Below are 21687 nucleotides of genomic sequence, written 5' to 3'. Positions count from 1 at the left end.
TACTGTTAAGAAGTTCTGAAGGGTAAAATAAAACTTCCTGGCTAATTTTGAGTAGCGTCCTAACGAGGCCGCTGTTACTGTGATTTACTAGACCTTCGCAACACTAATAATCCACGCCGAGAATGGTTGTTCTCCCAGCGGATTTACTGCCTGTTGCGTGTTGGGTTTTTGTAAGTTTTCTGTTTCACGTTTATAGGAATCATAGGGAATGAATTCTAGGTGGTGCGTTGTGACTGTTACCACAGTAACAGCCTGTAAGGATAAGCTGCTGCTTAGGTAACGGAGGAGACTTTTGTAGAGAATAGGGAGTTTTCCCTTGACAGAATGTAACCATTTTTGTTTCCAGGAGAAGAAAGGGCTCTGTGTCTTGTTGATGTAAAGAAAGTGAAGCAGTCTCTCGCCCAGTCTCACCTCCCAGCCCAGCCCGATATCTCCCCGAACGTCTTTGAGGCTGTCAAAGGATGTCACCTCTTTGCTGCCGGCAAGGTAGGATGCGGCTCCCTCATGCCCCCAGACCACCCTTAGGCTGCACCCACTCTGGTGTGAAGGAAATCAGCAGCTTTATTTCACTGGCAACAAATCCAAGATCTATATTCTTCTAAATCTTTTTCTTCAAAGCAGCAGCGTATAGGGGCCGAAGGGAGGCTGAGCTGGAGGCAGTATGGAGGACCTACTCCTAATATGACTAAGTTCAGTCAGGAGGAGGCGATGGTATAGCCTAAACGGCTACGTAATAAGAAATACAGCGCAGCATCGTGTAACTGCCCTTCTCACAGCTGATTTCAATTTTGACCTTTATAATTAGCGAATTCCATCCACTGTTTGTTCTGGAGTGGCACGGAACAGTTTCCAGGCGAGCAAATTTACTTAGGTGTTTGCGTCACTTGCTAACGCTTGATATTTACATTAATTCCCAGTTGTAGTACGGAACATTTAGCCACAGCAAAACCCCTCATTAACGATTACTTCCACAGCCTACTTTGATAACAAACTGAACATCATTCGTTTCAAAGCGATGTTTAAGATCACAGTTTCAGGGGTTAAAACTCAGACCTAACCTGTGTGAATTTCTTATCCCTTTTTACAAAACGTTTTTCTGTGGAAAGCCTTTGAATTTTTTAATTAAATGCTTTCAAGTATAAAAGAAGCCATAGAAGCAGTTCAAATTCACGTTCTCTTTTGCGAATGTGAAGAGGCTTTTCATTATTTCACTAACTCACAATAACTACCCTCTTAAAAAGGTACTTGCTTATCTCTGCAAAGGTCTCTTTGTGGCAAGAGGTACTCGGGTCCGTTCCACGCGCTCAGCCTGAGGTGGGGCTCTGGATTACCATCCTGAACCACGCTCGTCATCTCCCTTACAGGTCGAGAATGGTCTTTGTATCTGCGCAGCCATGCCCAGTAAAGTGGTGGTTCTGCGATACAACGAGAGCTTGAGCAAGTTCTGTATCAGAAAGGTAAGCTCGCTAATTCCCTTCAGCAGCTAAGGGAATTCACATATTGCGCTGAGACTCTGCTTTGGAGCAAACATCTTAAACCTTTTTGCACGCATAAGAACATTTGTTTGTCAGCTAAAGCGGTAGCAAATTGCAACGGGCACTGACTAAAATTGGAGTAGGCAGCAATTTCCTTTAATAAGAGTTGGCATCTTTGGAGAGATGCAGAACAGAACTGTGGTTTTTTTTGAGATACTGGACTCGGCCGTAATCATACCCTCGCTTATTTACCCAAAGAAGGCTTTCTTCTTAATTATCCAGCAGTTTTCCCTCATCTCTGTTGTCTTTGGAGAAATCCATAACAAATGACACCTCTCTTCTTTGCAGTTAAGGAAGCAATGGGTGTCTGAATTTGTTTACTGTATTTGGTGTGGTTCCGTCCCAGGACAGGCAGCTGCTTCCCATGCTCGCCCTGATACACGGCTGCTGCTTCATTCTGCCGTGCACGGGCAGGAAAAGCAGAACTAAGGCGACGCTTCAGACAGCCAGCTGCAGGCAGAGAATACTCCGAGCATCTACCTGCTACTCCTCTCGACGTCCAATGAATGAATAAATTTTATATGCTCATACACATCCAGAAAAAAACCAAAATAATAGGGATGTCTCCTCAGAACAGAGAGTTTAAACACTGCCCGCCTTAAAAGGGGAAAAGTAGAAACTCCTCTCCTTTCCAGTTTACAAATTAAGGGATGTTCAGGTCAAACGACATATCCCTGAGTTTCTGCAGGTCACTTTGAAGGCACTGGCTCAATTTACAGCTTGACGGAGGGTTTTACCCCCACTGAGTGCGACACTGGCCCTGCTGTAAGGAAGCAGAGTCGGCACGGTTACTCAGATGCTGGCCTCCTTGGAAGTAAAGACAAGTCTGATGGAGAAGATCTCGGCACAAACAATGTGGATGCCAGGAAGCCTGGAACATCTACAGGCATTGGAGCCGATACCAACTCTCGCTCACAACGGAGCAGCAGCCGGCAGGAAACACCGAAGACGAAGAGTCGCCGTCCTCTGCTAGCGCCGCCGTCCACCTCCCCCGTGCCACGTGCCTTGACAAGGGCTTACATGCAAAACGTAAAGGCGTGTTTCGGAAGGCAGGTTTTCCTTATCTTCGCTAATCCAGACAACTGAATTTAGATCCTAACTAGATGGCAGCACGCCCAGAATATGCGCTTCTGTTCTGCCGACTAAATTTCCAGATAAACTAGGAATTATGCAAGGAATCCTGTCCTCAGAAGATCTGGGGCTCTGTGTGTTGTGTCAGGCCGACCTGCAGCGCTATCCCAGCCGTTCAGTCACAACGCAGATCTTGGTGGGCAACAGATCTGCGTTACCTGGTGCAAGGAAGGGAGGCAGATTGTGGGTGTTTGTCTTCCTTTTGCTTAAGGAGCCATCAAGCGAATTTTGTAAGTGTTAACAGCAGAGATACTTTGCTTTTGAGAGACAGTTAGTGACTTTGAGGTTGCTGTCTCTCCCTTTTAAAGAGATGATTAAATATGGCAATATATAATCTTCTAGAATAAGAAAAATCTGTAAACTGTTACAGGGAACTAATACTGGTCCGTACTGTCCTCCTCTTTTCCAGGAGATTGAAACCTCTGAGCCTTGCAGCTGCATCCATTTGACCACTTACAGCATCATCATAGGAACCAACAAGTTCTATGAAATCGAGATGAAGCAGTACACCCTGGAGGGTAGGAGACGCTTCCCGAGGAACGCCCCACGTGGCTCCACATTCCTGTGGGGCAGCTTTTCTAAAGCGGTTTAGGGAAGAAAAGAAAAAAAAAAAAAAAAAAAAGGTTGGTGCTGATCAGGCTGCTTTTCTCCGTTCCTTTTGCAGAGTTTCTGGATAAAAACGACCACACGTTGGCCTCTGCTGTGTTCGCCGCTTCCACCAACAGCTTTCCCGTCAGTATCATCCAGGTGAACCCAGCGGGGCAGAGGGAGGAGTACCTGCTGTGTTTCCATGGTAAGCGTGCTGCGTGGTACGCGCGCTGGCAGGAGGCACCCAAGTCCTGCTGCAAAGGAAAGCTGGGCAGAGGTGACTTTCTAGTACCTGGTAATGAGCGTTTGTTGGCAACTGTGACTCGAACAGCCTGGGAGCCTTTGGGGTTTAAACGGAAAGGTGCACAGGGCACCGGCGCTAAAGCAGCACCTGCCGAGGCGCTTTTGGTCAGCTTGCTTCTGCCTGTAGTCAATGCTAAGTGCAAACAGGCGTTTGATTATCCCGATAACGTGTTAAGGGGTTTTCCAACTTGGGCGTTCTTGTCTGGTTTCCATACAGACAGCTGAGACTTGTTATGATGAAATAAAAGAGGGTGTTGGTTTTTCTTGCGTAGCTGCTTTTGTTGGCTCTAGGATAATGTCGTGGCAATGCACGGGAGTTCTTCAAAAGCCCACTAGCAGTAATGTTGGGTCTCGTAGCCTTCCCAATTGCAGATTAAATAACCACCTTACCTTATTGGTATAGAGAGACCTAGAATCGCAGTACCTTTTGGTACTGAAAGTACTCCTACATCGAGCCAGTTCGATGTCAATTAGCGTAATTCCCGGCACTCTAGGATTTGCAAGGTAGCGAGCCCCCTGCTCGTGTTAGAAAGCCCGGGGTCGGTTGCCTTTGTCCCTTCAAAAATAACTGAATAAAATCCAGGCACGTGCTCGTGATGTGACACTACTTTTCTTGGCAGAGTTTGGGGTCTTTGTGGATTCCTACGGAAGACGCAGTAGGACAGATGACCTGAAATGGAATCGCTTGCCCTTAGCTTTTGGTAGGTGTTGAGGGTGTTCGCTGGGATTATGGAAATTATTGAAACCGGGAAGCATCCTTGTGGGAGAGGTATTCTTCACTCGGCGCTTCCGCTTCCTCTTCCCTCTCCCAATTCTCCGAGAAACTAAGGAGATTTTCCTGATTTAAGAGCATTATAAATCCAAATAGCAAGCCTCCTGAAGTATAAACAATTTGAGGAAAACTAAAGCAGTGATTGAACGGGCTGGTGGAATTTTTAATGATGCTTGCAAGTTTCTGAAATAGCCAAGAATATAAAATGCCAGTGTGGTTCCCTCAGGCCTTTCGCGCTACCTAATGGGAGTTTGTTCCGTTCCCAGCCTGTCGTTAATGCCTTTTTCATGATGCTTTGGTTAGTAAAATGCTTGAGCTACAGATGGTTTCAAAGCAGCAGCTCTTTAAGCTTGCACCTCCCTCTTTAGTAATAGCGTCTGTGTCTTATTGCAGGAAATGCGTTCCCTTGGTTTTCCCAGGGGGCTGTGAGGCTCTGTTGTGCTCGCTGATGCTTTTTAGAAGTTTTTAATAGAGAATTTTATTTTGTGTTTTTCCTCCCTCTGTGATGTTCCTTCAGCCTACAGGGAGCCCTATCTGTTTGTCACCCACTTCAATTCCCTCGAAGTGATCGAGATTCAGGCACGAGCTTCTCTAGGGTAAGCTGTTCTCTTTCCGTTACGTTGAAGAGCGTGCGCTGCGAGGCTCTGGGTGCTTCCCCGGAACAGGTACGGTGTTGTCATTGTAAAGGCTTTTTCCTGCAATTTTACCCAGAACTCCTGCACGAGCCCACTTGGAGATACCAAACCCGCGGTATCTAGGGCCTGCAATTTCATCTGGAGCTATCTACTTGGCCTCCTCCTACCAAGACAAATTAAGGGTGATTTGCTGTAAGGGCAACCTAGTGAAGGAGACCAACAATGAGCAGCACCACAGAGGATCGTCTGCTACGCGCAGGTACGATGAAGTCCGTGTGTTATGGTCCTTGTGCGCCTCGTAAGCAAACTTCACTCCGGGTGGCTTTTTTTCCCCAAAAATGTTGGGTGCCCTGAGAGAGAGGCTGGTGTTACCCCATTATTGTCCCGCTGGAATGGAACAAGGATCAGAGTCAGTGGTGGTTTAAAATCCAGAAGGCAAAGAAGCATTAACTCTGTAGAAATACGTGGGTGATCTCCTCCACAAACGGTTTGTGATCTCCAGCTGGTTTACTTTGATGTCATGGTATAGCTGTGACTTCAAAGCTTGGTGAGCTTAGATGCTATTGCTACATCGACACAAAACATCGCCTGACCGTAACAATCTCTAAAGCAAGAGCCCCTGCCCCTTAAACAATGGGTGTGCCGTAGGGAGGCAGCGTGGGGAAGCTGTGATATGATCTTGTTCTGTTCCGAACAGCGATACTTCGGACAGGTGAACAAATCCTGGGTTGATAGTGCCGCTGGGCGCTGGGAAGCCAAGGCGCGTAGCTCATCCTGACCTGGCCTGAACATCCTGGGGCTACTGAAAATTTTGTGTGTGAAAAGGCACCTATCAAACTTCAGCGTACTTTTATAGGGAAAAGGAGACTGCTGAAGTAATGAAAAAGCCTCATTTTCTGGCCTGTTACACAGCCGTGACTTACATTGGCAATTCATTAAGGCCCTTCGCTGGCGCTGCTAATGTGATGAACGCTCGGCTATCAAAGTATCGTTGCGCTTTTCATCCTGGCTCGGGGAGGTCTGATGCTTTCTCACCTGAACACTGCTGGGTGTTTGGGGAAAGTTACATTTTGGCTAAAAGAAAATGTAACGTGAGGTTTTTGTCGCTCAGCTGTTCGCGTCCATTATTTTTGAATGACAGTAGCCCTAACAAGAGAGGTCCGCCCACATACAACGAGCACATAACCAAGCGGGTAGCGTCCAGCCCGGGACCACCAGAAGGTCCAAGCCACCCTCGAGAGCCAAGCACACCGCACCGGTACCGCGAGGGAAGGACGGAGCTGCGGAGGGACAAGTCACCTGGGCGACCGCTGGAGAGGGAGAAGTCTCCAGGCCGGCTTCTGAGCACCCGCAGAGAGAGGTCCCCTGGGAGACTGTTCGAAGAGAGCAGCCGAGGCCGAATGCCTGTGAGCGGTGCCAGAACTCCTCTTGCTCAAGTCAATAAGGTAAGTCAGGAGCCTCGGGAAGAGGCCCGTACTGCAGAAGAGCTGGTGGTACTGTAAAGTACAAGAGCAAATCAAATCTCGCCCCCCCGCCTCAGCGTCTATTGAAACAGAGCACACCTGGGGTACCTCACTGGCCCTTGCGCTACTTCTGTAACTGCAGAAGCAGCTTGGCTCTGGAACAGGCGAAAGTCCTCCAGCTCTGAAAGCAGAGGTGCCTTTACCAGCAGAAATCAAGTCACTGAGGACTTGAAGGGGAACAACGTCTGGAGAAAGGAACGTGGGAGCCCGCGGTGTTCAGAGCGACGCTGTCAGTCACAACTCTGCCGCCTAGAAGCGAGCAGGCACACAGCACTCGCTCGGCGGCAGCAGCAGTAGCTGGGTGCTGCTGGCCATGTGCGCATGCGAGAAAGGTACGGGCAACCTGTAACTGTCGTTTTGTTTCCCCGCCAGGTCTGGGACCAGTCTTCAGTGTAAGTCTCAGCCAAAGGTACTCATCGTGACCTGCAGGAAAAAAAAGGAAATACACTGAGCATATGCACTCCATATGTCTGCTGCCCAGTTACCAAAACCATTCCTGGGCCCAAGCTAGCTCCGCCTCGGGAGACGTGACGCTTCTGAAGATTGTTCGCATCTCAGTTAATTTCTCTGCACTTTCCTGCACTCCTGTTTTTGCACTTTGTACTACTGTTACTCTTTCAAGCAGTTAATGAACTTTTTGTATTCACTTGAGTCCCTAGTAGTTCATCAAGGAAATTAAAGGGGACTAGAGTCCCACCCCAGGTCTTTAATGTGGTTAGCACCCCTTACCAGAGAATTGATCGTAGTTCTGAGACGTGCTGGGAATTCCTGATGGCCTGGAACCAGAAGGGCCGAGGTGAGTGAGCCTTTCGGTAGAAGGTGTGATTGGATATTCTCTACAGAACGCAAGACAAATTACTTCTGAGTAGTCTGTTCACCTGCCACTTCTGAAAGTTATTTTGTTCTCACTAAAATTGCTCTGGAGCAGCTCTGAGGGGGAGGGAAGAAAGAACCCTGCTTTAAAGGATCCCATGTGCCCGGCCCCGAGACAAAGTGCATTACCTGTAAGCTACTGGGGTGTAAGACTTTATCCAGGTCTTCTGCATGACAGTTCACTGCATGCTGCTGCACCATCACTGGCTGCTCTCTCCTTTTAGGTTGCTTTGCTGAGTAGTGTAGTGTACCTCACCTGTAAATTAACCGAAACCTTTAGATTACGCTGCAAAATAACCGGTAATTACTCTGGAAATTTGGCAACGAAGAGTTAACAAGCCTTATTCTATGACAAGAATTACAGTCACGCTTGTGTCCTCCTCTCAGCATTGACCACGGTCCCCTCAGAAATGGCCCCGCGGTCCTGCCAGCCCCGCGTCCCCCGGGGCTGGCTCGTCCCGTCATCCGTACCTTGTCGTACAGTAAGACCCAAATGTCACGGCACAAGAGGATACTCACAATGAACAGCTTTAGCGGTTACTGAACGCGCCTTCGCCTTTGCTTCCGCGTATCTAACCTCGAGCCATTTATTGCTTTCTATTCTCTTTTGCTGTGAACACGAAGCAGAGAGCAAATGATTTTCAAAGCAGGTTTTGACCACGCAATCTGCAATAGCAAGGTTCTAAAAGTGAACCACCATGTTCTTTACAACTGGAAAGAGCAAAACCGCATCCAATCTTCCCTTGGCCACCCTCTTAAACTTCTGCTAGTCCCTTGCAAGCCTGTGCTAACCTGTTCTAGAAACCCATCAAAATTCAAATGCCTTGTCCGTGTCCTTTGGCGAGTTCCATGAATATTGTAGTCCGTTCTCTTGTCTGTTGGGTTATTTGAGAGCAGATGATTTGGCAGGAAACTTGCTGAAAGTTTGTGTCTCCTGGTCTGAGTATTTGGAAGGGTCACCGAGATCAGTCTTTAAATCTTTGCATCTCATGGAAGATCTTCAAGGCCTCAGAAAGGGGCTTGTTGAGTCCTGGAAGTGTATATCTTGTGTCTTGTTCGTGAAATGCTTCCTGCTATAGAAATAGCTCAAAGGACTGTACATATTTACAAGAAACTTTATATTCGTAACAAAAGGGAATTGAATTGGTTTCTACTTTTTTATTGTAAACTGTGCGTTTTTCAACACTAGCTTTTTGTTTTAATGGTGGTTGTGGACAGCCATCTTCCGACACCGGAGGGGCCTCACCTTAGTCCTCCTCGCTCCCATGAAGAAATATTGTAACATTAAATTGCAATCGAAGCTTGTTAGCATAAATGAGGTTTTAGGTCTCTAAAAGTACAGGATTTTTCTTCATTACCTTTTTCTTATTGACAAGGGAGGGAACCAGCGGGACAGTTCAACGCTCCACCGGGAAAGTATTGAACTTTGTTGTTGAACAATAACCAAATAAAACAAATAACTATCTTGACTGGCATGGTGACCTGAACGCTTCCTTCTACGCAGAGCGACACTGAGCCATCCTCCCGCTGCACCCGGCATTAGAGGCTGTGCAATCCATAGGCGTCAGAGCTTACCAAAGAGCTAACCTTGACAAGATTTAGCATTTTAATAGTCGTTATTCCCCGAACCAGTACCATAAGTGGCTTCACAAAAACAAAGCATGTTCATATGAACTAAAACAGGTGGATTTCGCCAAATATTTTACTATAGCAGCAGTCGGCTGCCAACACCTACAGCTAAACTCTGCCCTCGCGTACTTAACCAGTGCTGCGGGCAGAGGCGGGACACGCACGCGTGTCTGGGAAAGCAATCTCGCCCTGGTAAACCATCTCAATTAACAACAGTGTGATCTAAGGACAGGTTTGGGATTTATCCCAGCAGTGTACTGGTAGCAAAGCGGACGGAGAGAAGTTACTCATCCCACCGCTGTAACATGCTGGTGCTTTAAGGCCTAATAGCTGCAACTTTAAAAAAAAAAACAAACCGCCACACATTCACAACCCAAGGCAGATGGAGTACAACCTGCAGAGTTACTGTACATCTTAACTTACACCTGCTGGGAAAACTTGCTAGATCAGACTTAAATGTAAATACATCTATTTTTAACTGAACCAGTTTTTACAGGGTCTGAAGTATTCTTTCACAGGAAGAGGTTTTTAATATTCACACTGCTGCCTACAGTAACTTAATTTGTCCTCCTACTGTTGAGTGTTTGGGGTTTTGTGCACATACCCCCCTTCCTCCCAGCACCGGCCCTGGCGGAGGGGGGGGCGGGCGGGTTACTAACAGCTCCTCTTACATTGCGGTCTACGTGACATTCTTCATGAAAATGCTCTACATCGACCCGAGCTGCTTGACTTCTCTCTTGTGCCTACCATCCGATGTATATGATGAAATGCTAACTTGTTAAATGTTCCTTTCTATTTTACTGTGCACAACGAATACTTACTCAAAGCTCATTGTTGCAGTCCTATGATGCATGATCAGAATTGTAACAAAACTAAAATAATCCAGAAACTGGTGGAGTAAAAAAAAAAAAAAAAAGAATTATTTATCGAGCCTTTTGCTTACCAAGAACCCTGCACAAAGGCACCGTCGGCTCGCCCGCCGCGCGCCGTGCTGACACCCGCGGGCGGGGAGGGCAGGAGCGCTGGGGGTTGCTCCTCGACACGGGCCGTCAGGGCTCACTCCAGAGTCCCCAGACGACTGTGACAAAAGGCTCTGCAGCTACCTTACCCAAATGTGCTCTCCTAGCAACAGCCGAGAATAAACCTAACAGCACAGACTGTGGGATGTGGGTGTGGAACGTAAGCGAGCTAATAAATCCAACACTTGATCCAGCTTTTGCCTTCGGAGGGATTTGATTCATCCCGTTGCAGTGAGGGAACGCAGAGTAACCTACTTCAGTCACCTGTCAAGCAGAAAACAACCTAGCAAAAAACCCAAACCAAACCAAACCAACCCCACCCCCCCCCCCAACCAGCCCCCCTCAGCCCCCCGCCCGCCCAGGGGGGCTCCCGCTGACGGAAGGGACGCGGGGGCTGAGGGGCAGCCGCCCCCCACCTGGGGAAGGCTGGGGCGGCGGGGAGACGTCCGCAAGGCCCCGGGTGCCGGGGAACACCGCACCGCCGTCCCCTGCCCCTCGCCGGGAGAGGCCCCCCCCGGCCTCGCTCACCCCAACAAGCGGGGAAGGGCGGAGCGGTGACCGACTGCGGGCTGGGGCAAGCCCCGGGGGCTTTGCTGGGCCGCTTGCTGCTCCCCGCCGGGGCCCCGCACCCTGGTTTCTGAGGCAAAGCAACCAAGCGTTGCTTGGGCTGCAAAAGCCACTGGCGCAGCGCTGGCTGCACACCGGGTGCAAAGGGCTCTTCGCCATCTGAGACAGGGCTATGTCTTGAAAACAGGGCTATGTCACATTGAAGACAAACTAACAAACAAAAACCCCAAAAACCTTTCTGTAAACTGGTTCTGTCCTGTGGTTCCACCACACCGACACCGATGAAAAGCCCAGCGCGAGTCATGCATATGTGTAACTGGAAAAAAAAAACCACAAAGCTTAGCAAGAACTAATGCGACCAAGCCCGTCAGCCTTGCGTACTTTCACCTTCCTTTCCGTTCTCCATTTCTCAAAGAAGTTGCTGCTTCTTTAGTCTTCGACTTGTGAAAAATTTGTTTCGCAACTGGAAAAAAAAAAAAATAACAAACCAAACTTATTAAGCTACCTCTAAGTTCCTCTTTTCTTCTAGCAAAAAATGAATTCTAGGTCATTCCAATAAGAAACCTGTGGTATCATTTCCCTGCTGGCACTAAAAGCCCTTAGGAGGCCTCACGGCATGACTTCTGTCTGCCAAGACATTCTCGCCTTTACTTTTCGTCACACACAGCTGAAAAATTCCTTCCACCACCACTCGCGTCTCCGCTGCTGGCGCGCACCCTGCCACACGGACCCGCTCCGCTTCCCCGGCATCCTGCAGCGCGCCACGCGCCGCTATTTAACGTTGCTCGGTCACCGGGCGTCTCTGGGGCAGGGAACTGACAAAGAACGGCTGCGGCCACACATTTATCTACCAGCATCTGCTTCTGCATTCAAACTGTTTTTGACTGAGCTTACGTTTCAACAAAAGGCAATCCTGTTAAATTACTGAACTGGAAACGTTCCAACCTGCTCTCCTTTTTCTGCTTTTGACGCATCTCTTTTTATTGCCCCGACGCAACCACAGCTCGAGCCCAAAGGAGCCTCCCTGCTGCCCTGCAGGTACGCGCACCGACCCCGCACCCCGCCGCCTCTTCCCCGACCGCCTCACAACTCAGCCTTTTCTGCTGCTGATACAAATGACCGAGGACGCAGGCCGTCGCGCTGCACAGCCCGATCCCGCGCCGGCCACCTGCCCGTGCCAGCACAAACCCTACCCAACCTGCAGTCACGCGCTGTCGAGGAGAAAGGCTTGGGCGAAGAGGCTTAGGCCTGGCTGGCTGCAGCAGAGAAGCCGCCAGGAAGCTCGAGGCCAGTCCCAAGGTGTTCAGCCCTCAGGAACTGACTGATGGAGTTTCCAAGTAACGGGACTCTTGTCCTCCTGCAAGCATCACATCACCAATACAAACTAACACCTCCCTCCTCTTCTTCACTGATCGACTGCAAGCGGACAAAGCGTTTCAAACTGCATCTCTGAACAGAAAGATCGCACAACCCACCAAGGCATAAAACTGCAATCAATCCGGCAATCACAGGTTATGAAAAAATAACAACTCGAGGAAGCTGAGGTTGCCAAAGGTGGGAAGGAAAATAACAAAGCAAGTCACCCACTTTTCTTGAAAATGTTTTATTTGTTTCTAAAGAGGCTGAAAACAAAAGCAATTCCATATTTCAGGATACCAAACACTATCCATAGCAGAGAATGAAGAAAGCGTTTTCAGAGAAAACCATTGCACTATACCCAGATCTACTGAGCCGCCCAGGACACGCAGCAAGGCTAGCGAACAGATCCGAGGAGGGCAAGCCGCCCTCCCGCTGCGGCTGGTTCCGCTCAACGCTGCCGCTCTTATCCCCCCTCGAGCTCCTTACCGATTTGCGCAGCGGGCTCTCCCCGGCGGCCGGGCGGGGGCTGGTTATTGTTGGCACAGGCACCGGCGCGCTCAGGCACCAAAAACCGAACAGCGGGAAGGACCCAGCGGGTCACCTCCGGAGCTGGTTCCTCCAGGGCAGGCCCGAGGCACGCTGGCGGGCAGTTTTGCATTAACGTTGCATTTGTTTTGGGATAAAACAGGCTGCGAGTACCACGTACAGGCAACCTGGCGTTACTATAATCACTTAGAAAATAGGATAAAAAGTTGCAGAGATCCCCACAGCCCCGGCTGCGGAAGCAGCAGGGATTTTATAGCCAGGGTCAAGGCTGCAACCTGGAGCGCAGGCCCACCTCTAGCCCTGGGCGCAGCGCCGCTGCACCCGGCATGCTGCGACTGCTTACGCCACGGGGCAAGTTGGGCCGCTGCGACACAGGTGACTTGCAGCCACCTTCAGGCTGCTGCTGAAGAACGAATCCCTAAACTGAATACGTCGATTTCCTTACAGCTACCCATCCCAGCTTAAGGAAGTCCTGATCAGTGACAGCAAGAGAAACTGGTTTCAAAAAGCAGATTACTGCAAGACAGATTGACGATTTACAGAAAAATCCAGCCATTAAAACAATTGTCTTTACCAGAAATTCCACAGGGGAAAAGTTGTATTTCAGTTCTCATGAAGAGAAAACCTAGAGAGCTCTTCACGGCAGAAACGGCGCACTCCAGTCTACCATAAAATAAAAATGAGCTCGTCGGTGGTTGTGTCACGGATTTTTGCCCAGAAAGGCTGCTACAAAAAGATCATCAACGTTCACGCTTATTTCAGCCATGCGAGTTTGGAACTTGCTACTGAAATAATTGCGTGTTTGATGAGTTACGAAAGCAGTAACGGGCTTTTGCTGAGTGTTGAGGTCAAATAAGATTCCACAAGAATCCTGAACTTCCTAGAGTTCGGGCTGGCTTTTTTACTTCTTACAGTCTGCCTCACTGCTCACGGTCTTGAATCTGTTGCCGCCCTCACGTTTTTCAGCCTAATTAAACTGGTGGTTTTTTAACTGAGCTGATAAGGGGCACTGACACCTTTGCCATCTATCTAGTTGCCACGAAGCTGCCATCTCCAAGAACTTCCAAGGTGGGACTGGGAAAATAAGGCAAATATAGGAGAACTTGGAAGTCTCAGAAACAACACGAAATCAGAGTTCATTTGCTACAGCACAGAGCAGGAGTACATTTGGTTAAGAGAAGAATTTGTTTCTGAGACTGCACTGGCCCAGAACAATTGGTCCAAACGACTACGATGTTCATATTGGCTTGTACAGCAAAGTAGTCACGTATTTCTTCTTGTAACGATGCGTAGCACTAAGCACCATCACTCCATCCTACAGGAGATGGAAAACAAGTGAGCGTATTACGTGGTTATCGAAAAGCTGCAAGCGTGAAGAACATGCCCTGGCCTCTCACCTTGATAGAAAGCGCGTAGAGGTGGTTCAGCATGACATGGTTGGGTTCAGGGAGTAGAGCGGGATCGCACTGGGAAAAAGAGAAAGTGAGAGAGTGTGAAAATAACAGAACTCACAGTTTACTCATCACAGCTGATGGGTGATAAACACCGCCTGTAATTAGCCAAACCCTTAAACACATCACACTACTTCTTACGCTGAGTCCATCAACAAATGTAGACGAAGTTTCAGAACAACCCAAGATCCGTCCAGGGTGAAACCCTCTGCATCCTCACTGCGATCGTAAAACAGCCCCCAATTATTTCTTACGTGCTTCTGACATTTTAATAGTGTTGCAGTGGGAAGAGTAGGGTTTCTGGGAGTAAAACAGCAATCTACTTTTCAATTTTGAAGAGAGTGAAGTAGAAAAAATAAATTTACTTCAGATAGATCTATCTGGACGTACGTAATAAGGAATTTACCAACATGACAACTATTCTAAGGTTTTTCCTTGCCTGCCCCCTGGCTGTCTCCAGATTTTTCCCCATCTGTTCCCACCCTCAAGGCCCTTATTCAGCAAAACAAACGCAGGTACTCACAGAAATGCCAGTGTCCTTATTCAGGATGACCTGCAGCAGATGGGGGGGAAGAATAGGCGGTGATTTAAAGCGCTCCTCTGCCTTACAAACATAGGGCTCCTGGTGGTACGGTCCTGGGGGTGAACTTGACAGCTCTGCCAGAGAGATGTGAGGTATTTATTCTTAACTAGTCTGTAAGAACAGATGCTCTTTATAGGTACCTTTTTACCAGTATTCCAAGTTGATTTTCACATCCAGGAACATGCGGCCAAAAGAAATCAATGGGATGTAAGTACAAGAATTGCAGCAGCTGATGCAGTGCCAGAGGATCGGTCACCGCCCAAGAAGTGATTTAAGGTGTCCAAAGTCTGTCTGACTTGAGACTCGCTGTGAAGACGTGGGAGGTGGCGTTCTGAGGGCCCTACTGCGCTCCAGAACTTCACTGTCATCTCTGCCCAGCTTTCTCCAGCAGACACGTAACAGTAAACATTGCTCCACAACGTTACCCCCGAGGGGAGCGCTAAAAGCATGGGACGCACACGTAAAAGGCAGTATTATTCCCGTGCAGGGACAGGGCAATAGAAAGAGCTCTTCAGAGTCTAAAGCAACATAAGGAAAGGCTGTTACAGCACGTGAGGGGAAGGCGTCTACTAGAATCTCCTCTTGGCTTCTTGCACTGTCCAAGTCTCACAAATCACACTCTTTCTCCAAAAAAGCTTTCTCGAGGGGAAAGCGGCATATAGCAAAACTCAACCAAATGCACCTCCTGCCTCAGATTCAAAGGACAGGTCTTCTGAAGGAGGGTTTAAGGTACTGTTTCAATCGTGGCCTCCATCCCTACAAAGGTCTATAAAGAACAGGGGGCAAATCTCAGAGATGACTCAAGCTAAATCTTACCTCTCTCCCGTTACACTGGAACATGAAACGTAAGGCAAAAATCACATTTCTATATTATTCTAAGATATAGATCATTTACACTAAACTGCAAAGATATAACATATTCCTGAGCCTGTGTCAGCACTATTAAGATGCACCTAATTTCCACCTGCACTCTGTCAAAGGATTCCTGCTTTATGCGTTCCACATTCTTCCTTTGTGCATTTGTGATTCCTGCACACGTCCACAGGGCCTGACAAAAGTGGAGATTAATCTATACTGGAGCTTTAACTCCAGATAAAAAGGAAGATGGAATTTTTAACAGCTCTAAAAAGCGTGATATAAGATTATCAGTATGCTCATACCAGACATGTCTGAACATTTTTGGGAGTCCACCATCAAAGCATCGAATACTTCAAAGTCAGTTTTCTTCACCTGTATGATGTTGTTGACGGTACCTAGCTGGCTGGTTACTACTGGCTAGGAAGAGACAATAAAGAAACAGAATAAAAAAAAAAGCTTGCAGGCCTGTCAGATTCTCAAAACCACACAATCAGCATTACCAAGAATGAGATACATTGCTTTTAAAATATGCTAGTACCAGGTATGAAAAGAGCTCAGCGTTGCTCAAGCCAGTGTTAGGTTAAGGGCAAGCGCAGGATTTAGGACTGGGAGGGATGCATGTCACTTCGACCTGCTAGGTCCACAGCACTTGATAAATTCTTGGGCTATAGATAAGGCTAAGATCAGGTTTGGGCTAAAGTGAACAGTGAGGACACAAGGAGGCAAGCTTTACTTTTAGCTTCTACAGGCCTTTCAGAGCCAGGCTAAGATCTGCACGGCCTCATGTAGGACCGAGCATGGTTGGTATTGCTGCTTTACTACTAAAGCTAAGACGAAAATCTAGGGCAGAGAGTTCTAACAGCTACATTTACTGCAAGGTAAATTCTGCGAGGTTCTGCGAGGTTTGCAGAGATGGCAAGACGACTGGAACCAGCAACTGTGAACGATTAGCTCTGAAGCAGGTAGGGACGGCTGGGCGGCTAGGGTTAAAGGTCGTTTTATAGCCGAGGAGGAGGAAAAGGCCTGGTAGATTTTGGCACAATTACTGGACTATGAGAATATCTAGAGCAGCAATAGCAATGTTCTGGCACAGACAGCAAGTACAGCACAGAGGGACTTGGGCTGTCAGCAATGCTACAGTCCTTTAAGAGACAGTTTGGCACCAGACAAGAAAAGCTCACGACCTCTTATAAACCAATACCCAAGAGATCTTGTCACCCCTTTGTAGCCTCCTGTCCTTTCAGGCTGCCAGTCCGATGCCACCACCTAGGCCAGCTGGGATCAGAAATCTCTCTCTCACCAGCTTACAAAGTCAGTTTCTGCTGTTAACGTTCTCTCTGAAAAGGCCAGCTATGGCTAGAGAAACCAGCCAGTTTCTCAGCTTCGGACACCTCAACGAATACATACAGCGAGTCGAAGAAAACATTACCTCTGAAGGATCGTGCGTCCACTGCCCATCCACAAAGAACTTGTATTGGTGCTCTCCTTCTGGCAGGTCCAGGATTGCCACAAAGTTATTGTGACTGGAATTTAAGACAAACAATCAGCCCTGAAATATTCTGAAAAGTACATCAATCTATAAACTGTGACAAACACCGTAACACAGAATACAAGCCTTCTTAACATGCAAAAACTTAAAACGGCAGTGCCACATTTAAGAGAATCTCGTACAATCTAAAGGTAAAGAATCAAACTAAGGTTAATGTTAACGATCATTCCTTCTGTGACAGCAAGCCCAACACATCTAGTATCACATTCCTGGCATCAAGGAACTGGCACTGAGCTTTTGTAAAGTCACATCTTCACGTTACTTGTTAGTATGCGAGACCTCATTTTATCTGCGAGACTCCTGTTGATGGAACAAAATCAGCTTACTCATATTTCCTGGCCTTTCAGAACTTGCCATCGTAAATTGCATTTCACAAATGCCTATGAAATAAATGAACAATGACTCGAAGATGAAAGCAGCAACTCAACACTTCTGAGTTACTGTGGGTCTGAAGAGCTGCTGCTTGGTAATTTTGATACTCCCGGGCCATGAACTTCCTGATTCTTCAGAAGTCTTTACCAGCATCTCAAAGAAGCTGAGAAACAGCTGATGCTATGTGAACAGTTCAAACAGGCCACACAATGCCAGTATCCCTCTTTACTTCTTCTCAGGTAAGGACCGCAAGCATACCCCCACGGAGCTGGATTTGAAATTCCAGTTTGGAATAACGAACTCTTCTACTTGAGCATATTTGATTCAGTAATAGGATTTTATCCAGCCTCTAAGGAGGTGCAAATATCTCCTTTCCCAGAATACCTAATCTGACAACAGATAAACCTGTCCTTTTTTTTTTTGTAAAGAGACATTTTCATCCTTCTTCCAGATTCATTTCACCATTTCCCATCTCCCAGGCTTTCTACTTAGAATAACAATACTACTGATGTTCCACCGGCCTTTTTTCCAGCTCCTGTCTTGATCGCTTATTTCACATTGTTCATACACAGAACAATCCTCCCACACCATTTCATCAGGCCACTAGGCTCCTCTCTCGAGTTTCCTAAGCAATTCAGACACTTCTGCGACAACGACAATGCAGGTAGCCACTCGCTGAGATGAGAAACACCAGAAACTGGCAGGAGACCAATCGTGCATGGATGTGTCATCGTTGACAGACAACAGGGCTCAGATCAACAGTTAAATTCAGACTCTCTACCACCCATTAAGTTTTAAATTTTTGAAAAAAACATTGGTTTAAATTAAATACTTACTCAGGTACAGAATTAAGCAGAGCTTCAGAGCTCTGTGGCAGGAAAAAGCACTTGGTACCTGAACACAGATTTACTCTCTCGTTCGTGTAGTTTCCCAGCAGGTAACCCAGGCTCAGAATTTCCTAAGCAGAATTTGGACCCTTTCGGCTTACCAATGATGTGGTAAGAAAGTACATCTGCCATCAGAGACGCTGTGCTTAAAACCAGCTTCACCTTATACACCCCAACTTTATCCCAGATAGCAGACTGTGCAACAAGGATCGTTTTGGGTTGTTCACGCATGATGCCTAGTGAACAAATCACTCCTTCAAAACTGACACACAGATCAACTTTCATCCTGTGCGATCCAGGAATCAAAAAGTCAGATTCTCATCAAGGGTTTGAGAAGAGAAGCGGGAAAGCGGGAAATCCGAGCACAGTACCAATCTATCAACTGATCACCTTTCTCACTGCACTTAGCATTCCCAGTCCGTGGGGAACATCACCGATGCAGCGGCAGTTTATTACCTCCTTGTCAGAGGAATTTTACTCCAGTTGTTGAAGGACCCAGATAAATAAACTTCTTTCCCTCCTCCAGTCCAGCGAAAGACTGTTGGTCGAGCTTGAGTGGGAGTTTTATCGTTCACTTCCAGATCTTGTTGCCAAGCTAGGAATTCTTCTTTCTCCAACGGAGCCTACAAGTACAACGTCTTAATCAAAACAAATTCTTTCCTAGCAGACTTAGAAAACCTGTATTTTACTGAAGGCATTTTTACACTCAGGCACAATTCTCTAAGGTACAAGTCTACGAGTAGTTTTTGCCGGATGGAGATTAGAAACTGCATTTCTAGATGCTTGTCACAAATTCAGTTGCACAAATTCTGCAGAGATGTTGAAGCCTCCTAAATTTGCAGAAAGATTGGAAGGGAAAACAATCCCCCTCCCCCTGGCCTAAACTAGGTTAAAAAGAAATGACTTGAGCTCACAAGTGTTTTCAAGATACACAGATGTAAGAAGAGGAAGAAAAATAATTAAGAAGAAATGCACTCAAGAAGCGTTTAGATTATACAAATACTGTAGGCACAAAATCTGTAGTTGGCAGAAAGATTATGAGTCGCCTGTAGGAAACAGCTCTGTCCAACAGTCAAAATCTAAGCGTAATTTTCTGTTAGATATTCTTTTGAAACACGATACGCAGCAAGACGTTTCTAACAATCCATCTAATACTGAGCAAAAATCCAGTTAACAGATCTTTTAATATGGAAAATAATAGACAGGTAAAACATCACTGGTGACAGCAAGAGCATTAAGGATCCGAAGGAAGCTGGAGCACTGTACCTAGAACTGGGGAAGAGCTTTGAACCAGTTACATTTTAGTTTTTTTACAATTAATTCTTGCTGTAAACACTAACATTATACTCATTATATCTGCTTGAATGTCAATATGGTATCTCTCCTTAGCGTGAGAAGCAAGGGAGACAGTCAGTTTTGTGTGTAAACTCAATGACAGAATTACTGCAGGTTGCTAACAGCACCCCAACTGGACAGCATTCCCAAGCGAGTAATGCTAGAAGACAAAAGCAACCCAGCAATACCTTCATTTCCTCTGAATGGAACAAGTCTGCATCTTCAGGACTGTCCATTAAAATTTTTGGTCTATCACCCTCTTTCGTACTGATGGCTCCTCCTGAGTTGTCACCTCGGGATGCCTTATGCCCATGACGCTCCAGTCCTGCTCGCTCACTGCTTGTGTTCCCCATTTTTAAGGGCCTAAAAGAGCAGGAAAAGCCAGATTAGCACGTGTACTTTTGAAGGCAGAACACCAGCGGACAGGAAAGCCCGCCCATCAGTAGACCTGGGCTCTGTTTCTGAGTTGAAGAGCCTAAGACAGTTGATTACCCCAAAATGCTGGCATCCTAAAATTGTATCGTGCTCAGAACAACGATACTAAATGACAATTTTTAGCTACTCTTAATAACGTGCTACAGTTCCACATCCTAGCATCTCTACAAGAGCCAGCTACTCAAAAAGTTAACCAAGCAGGTGCCCGTCACTGCAGCATACTGGTATTCTGTCTTCCCAAGCTAAGTGCTTGTTCTTCTGTCTTCTGAATACCTGTGCGTATAACACTCTACCGCAACAGCTGAAACACCAGCAGAACTTTCTATCAGAATGCTTCAAAAACCAGCCTACTAGAAACACAACTTTGCTAGAATATAAGGTTATCTCAGGTGGCAACCTGCCGGGGATCCTTGCAGCTGCGGCTCTAAGGCAGCAACAGCCCAGCCCCGCTGATGCTCCACTGGAGGCTTCCTCCAGCTTCCGCTTTCCTCTGGGAGAGGCAGGGGCCTGCTGTGCAAGAAACACAACGCTGCCTCCCGCTCCACGGCCCTTGAGGCCACATCCACGGGCAGAAGGGATGAGACTGGACGCGCATGTCGCATCTTATCTGAAAGACTGCTTATAGGTGAGGAGCGATGACTTAGAGGTGGCCGAGGGGGCCGCGAGGAGCCGTACAAACAGGGCCGTGCCGAGCGCCCAGCAGGGTCCAAGTACAGTTGTGGGATGTTGCCCTGTTTCCTGTAAACTCAAGTTACGGACATTGCCCAGCTTTCAACTGTAGAGATCGCGGCTCAGTCACAACCTGAAACCAGCCTCAGCACGCGTGACTTCACTAAACAAACAACTAAACAAATAAATAATTTAACTGACGTGATAAAAAATAGGCGTACGTGCAAAAGTTAACTGGCTACGTGAAACTGCAACAGCTTGGAGCGTTCTGTCTCCCCGTTAAAGGGCGACTCGCTGGCTCTGCGAGACGGACTTCTGGGAAGGCCGGAATGAAACCGAGCAGCGGCCGAAGCCCCGGCAGCAAACGCAGCCGCGCACCGCGCCCGCCGAGCCGATCCGCGCCCCGAGGCGGGCAGCCGCAGCCCCGCCGGGCCCACCGGCGGACGGCACGGCTCCCCGGCAGCGCCTTCCAGAGGCCGCCGGGGCTGCAGCCGCCCGGCACCCCCGCGCACCGGGCGGACCACTCGCTCCTGGCTCGGAGGCAAAGCCCAGGGGCACCACAGCACCCGCCAGGCCCCCGCCTCTGCCCCGCTCCCGTACCCACCTCCCGCCGCCGCTGCCCCGCCGCTTCCGCTTCCGCCCGGCAGCGCCCGGTTCCGGAACCCGGGGGAACCCGAGCCCGGCGCGTAGGTTCCGAGGCCGCCCCCGCCCCCGCCCCCCCCCCCCCCCGCCAGGCCCTGCGCCGACTGAACGCGACTGCCAAACCGGTGCCCCGGGTACGAGGCCAGTAGCGAGGCACGGTGCCTCTCTGCCCTTCGCCAAACCACCACCACAGGGAGGTGCTGGGTGAGCTCAGAACCGCAGAGGAGCGAGCGCTGGGACGCTGCAACCGGGCAGCACACGCGTGTCCCCTCTTCGTGAGAGGGGAGGCGAGGCAGCTGCATGGCTGCTGACCCTAGGCGGGCAAAGCAGGCTCTGAAAGCACCAGCACACGGCTGTCCGTCCTCTGAGGAAGCACAGATGGAAATTTAAGTCCTTAACTGATAAACGTTTCCCAAATTAAGTTAC

General features: G+C 48.2%; 2 protein-coding genes across 5 annotated transcripts in view; one reads left to right on the top strand and one right to left on the bottom strand.

The window, feature by feature from the left end:
* Nucleotides 1-6685, top strand: part of CIT (citron rho-interacting serine/threonine kinase) — a 70147-nt gene extending 63462 nt beyond the window's left edge. Inside the window, exons 40-47 of the mRNA XM_082325156.1 lie at nt 347-486; nt 1365-1457; nt 3076-3184; nt 3331-3459; nt 4178-4258; nt 4847-4925; nt 5041-5223; nt 6106-6685. Coding sequence (XP_082181282.1) covers nt 347-486; nt 1365-1457; nt 3076-3184; nt 3331-3459; nt 4178-4258; nt 4847-4925; nt 5041-5223; nt 6106-6466 — 1175 coding nt within the window. The 3' untranslated portion in view covers nt 6467-6685. The remainder of the gene's footprint in view (nt 1-346; nt 487-1364; nt 1458-3075; nt 3185-3330; nt 3460-4177; nt 4259-4846; nt 4926-5040; nt 5224-6105) is intronic.
* A 145-nt stretch (nt 6686-6830) lies between these two features.
* PRKAB1 (protein kinase AMP-activated non-catalytic subunit beta 1) lies at nt 6831-21255 on the bottom strand. 4 transcript variants are annotated; one of them, XR_014229600.1, is made up of 10 exons: nt 21224-21255; nt 19704-19878; nt 18637-18803; nt 16802-16895; nt 15675-15789; nt 14455-14588; nt 13878-13946; nt 7490-7616; nt 7217-7323; nt 6831-6910 (listed from the first exon to the last, which is right to left on the bottom strand). XR_014229600.1 is itself a non-coding variant. In XM_082325152.1 (8 exons), exons 2-8 carry the CDS (start codon nt 19866-19868, stop codon nt 13718-13720), a joined length of 822 nt encoding a protein of 273 aa, XP_082181278.1. In that variant the 5' UTR covers nt 19869-19878; nt 21224-21255; the 3' UTR covers nt 12081-13717. The 4 variants fall into 4 exon arrangements, 2 of the variants coding, with proteins under 2 accessions (XP_082181278.1, XP_082181279.1); XR_014229601.1 differs by having other exon boundaries at nt 6843-6910; nt 7217-7263; XM_082325152.1 differs by lacking the exons at nt 6831-6910; nt 7217-7323; nt 7490-7616 and adding an exon at nt 12081-13795.
* Between the last annotated feature and the right edge of the window lie 432 nt (nt 21256-21687).

The sequence above is a fragment of the Platalea leucorodia genome, assembly GCF_965183815.1.
Source record: "Platalea leucorodia genome assembly, chromosome: 12".
Lineage (NCBI taxonomy): Eukaryota > Metazoa > Chordata > Aves > Pelecaniformes > Threskiornithidae > Platalea > Platalea leucorodia.
Note: the sequence above shows the minus strand (reverse complement) of the source record. Positions and strands in the feature narration are given on the sequence as shown.

What these genes read in the sequence shown, in the direction of transcription:
- PRKAB1 (XM_082325152.1), bottom strand. Translation starts at nt 19,868, where the DNA reads ATGGGGAACACAAGCAGTGAGCGAGCAGGACTGGAGCGTCATGGGCAT. An exon ending in AAAATTCCTCTGACAAGGAG is followed by an intron (nt 16,896 to 18,636) that starts GTAATAAACTGC and finishes CTTAAATTCCAG; the next exon opens with TCACAATAACTTTGTGGCAA. An exon ending in TCTACGCGCTTTCTATCAAG is followed by an intron (nt 13,796 to 13,877) that starts GTGAGAGGCCAG and finishes CATCTCCTGTAG; the next exon opens with GATGGAGTGATGGTGCTTAG.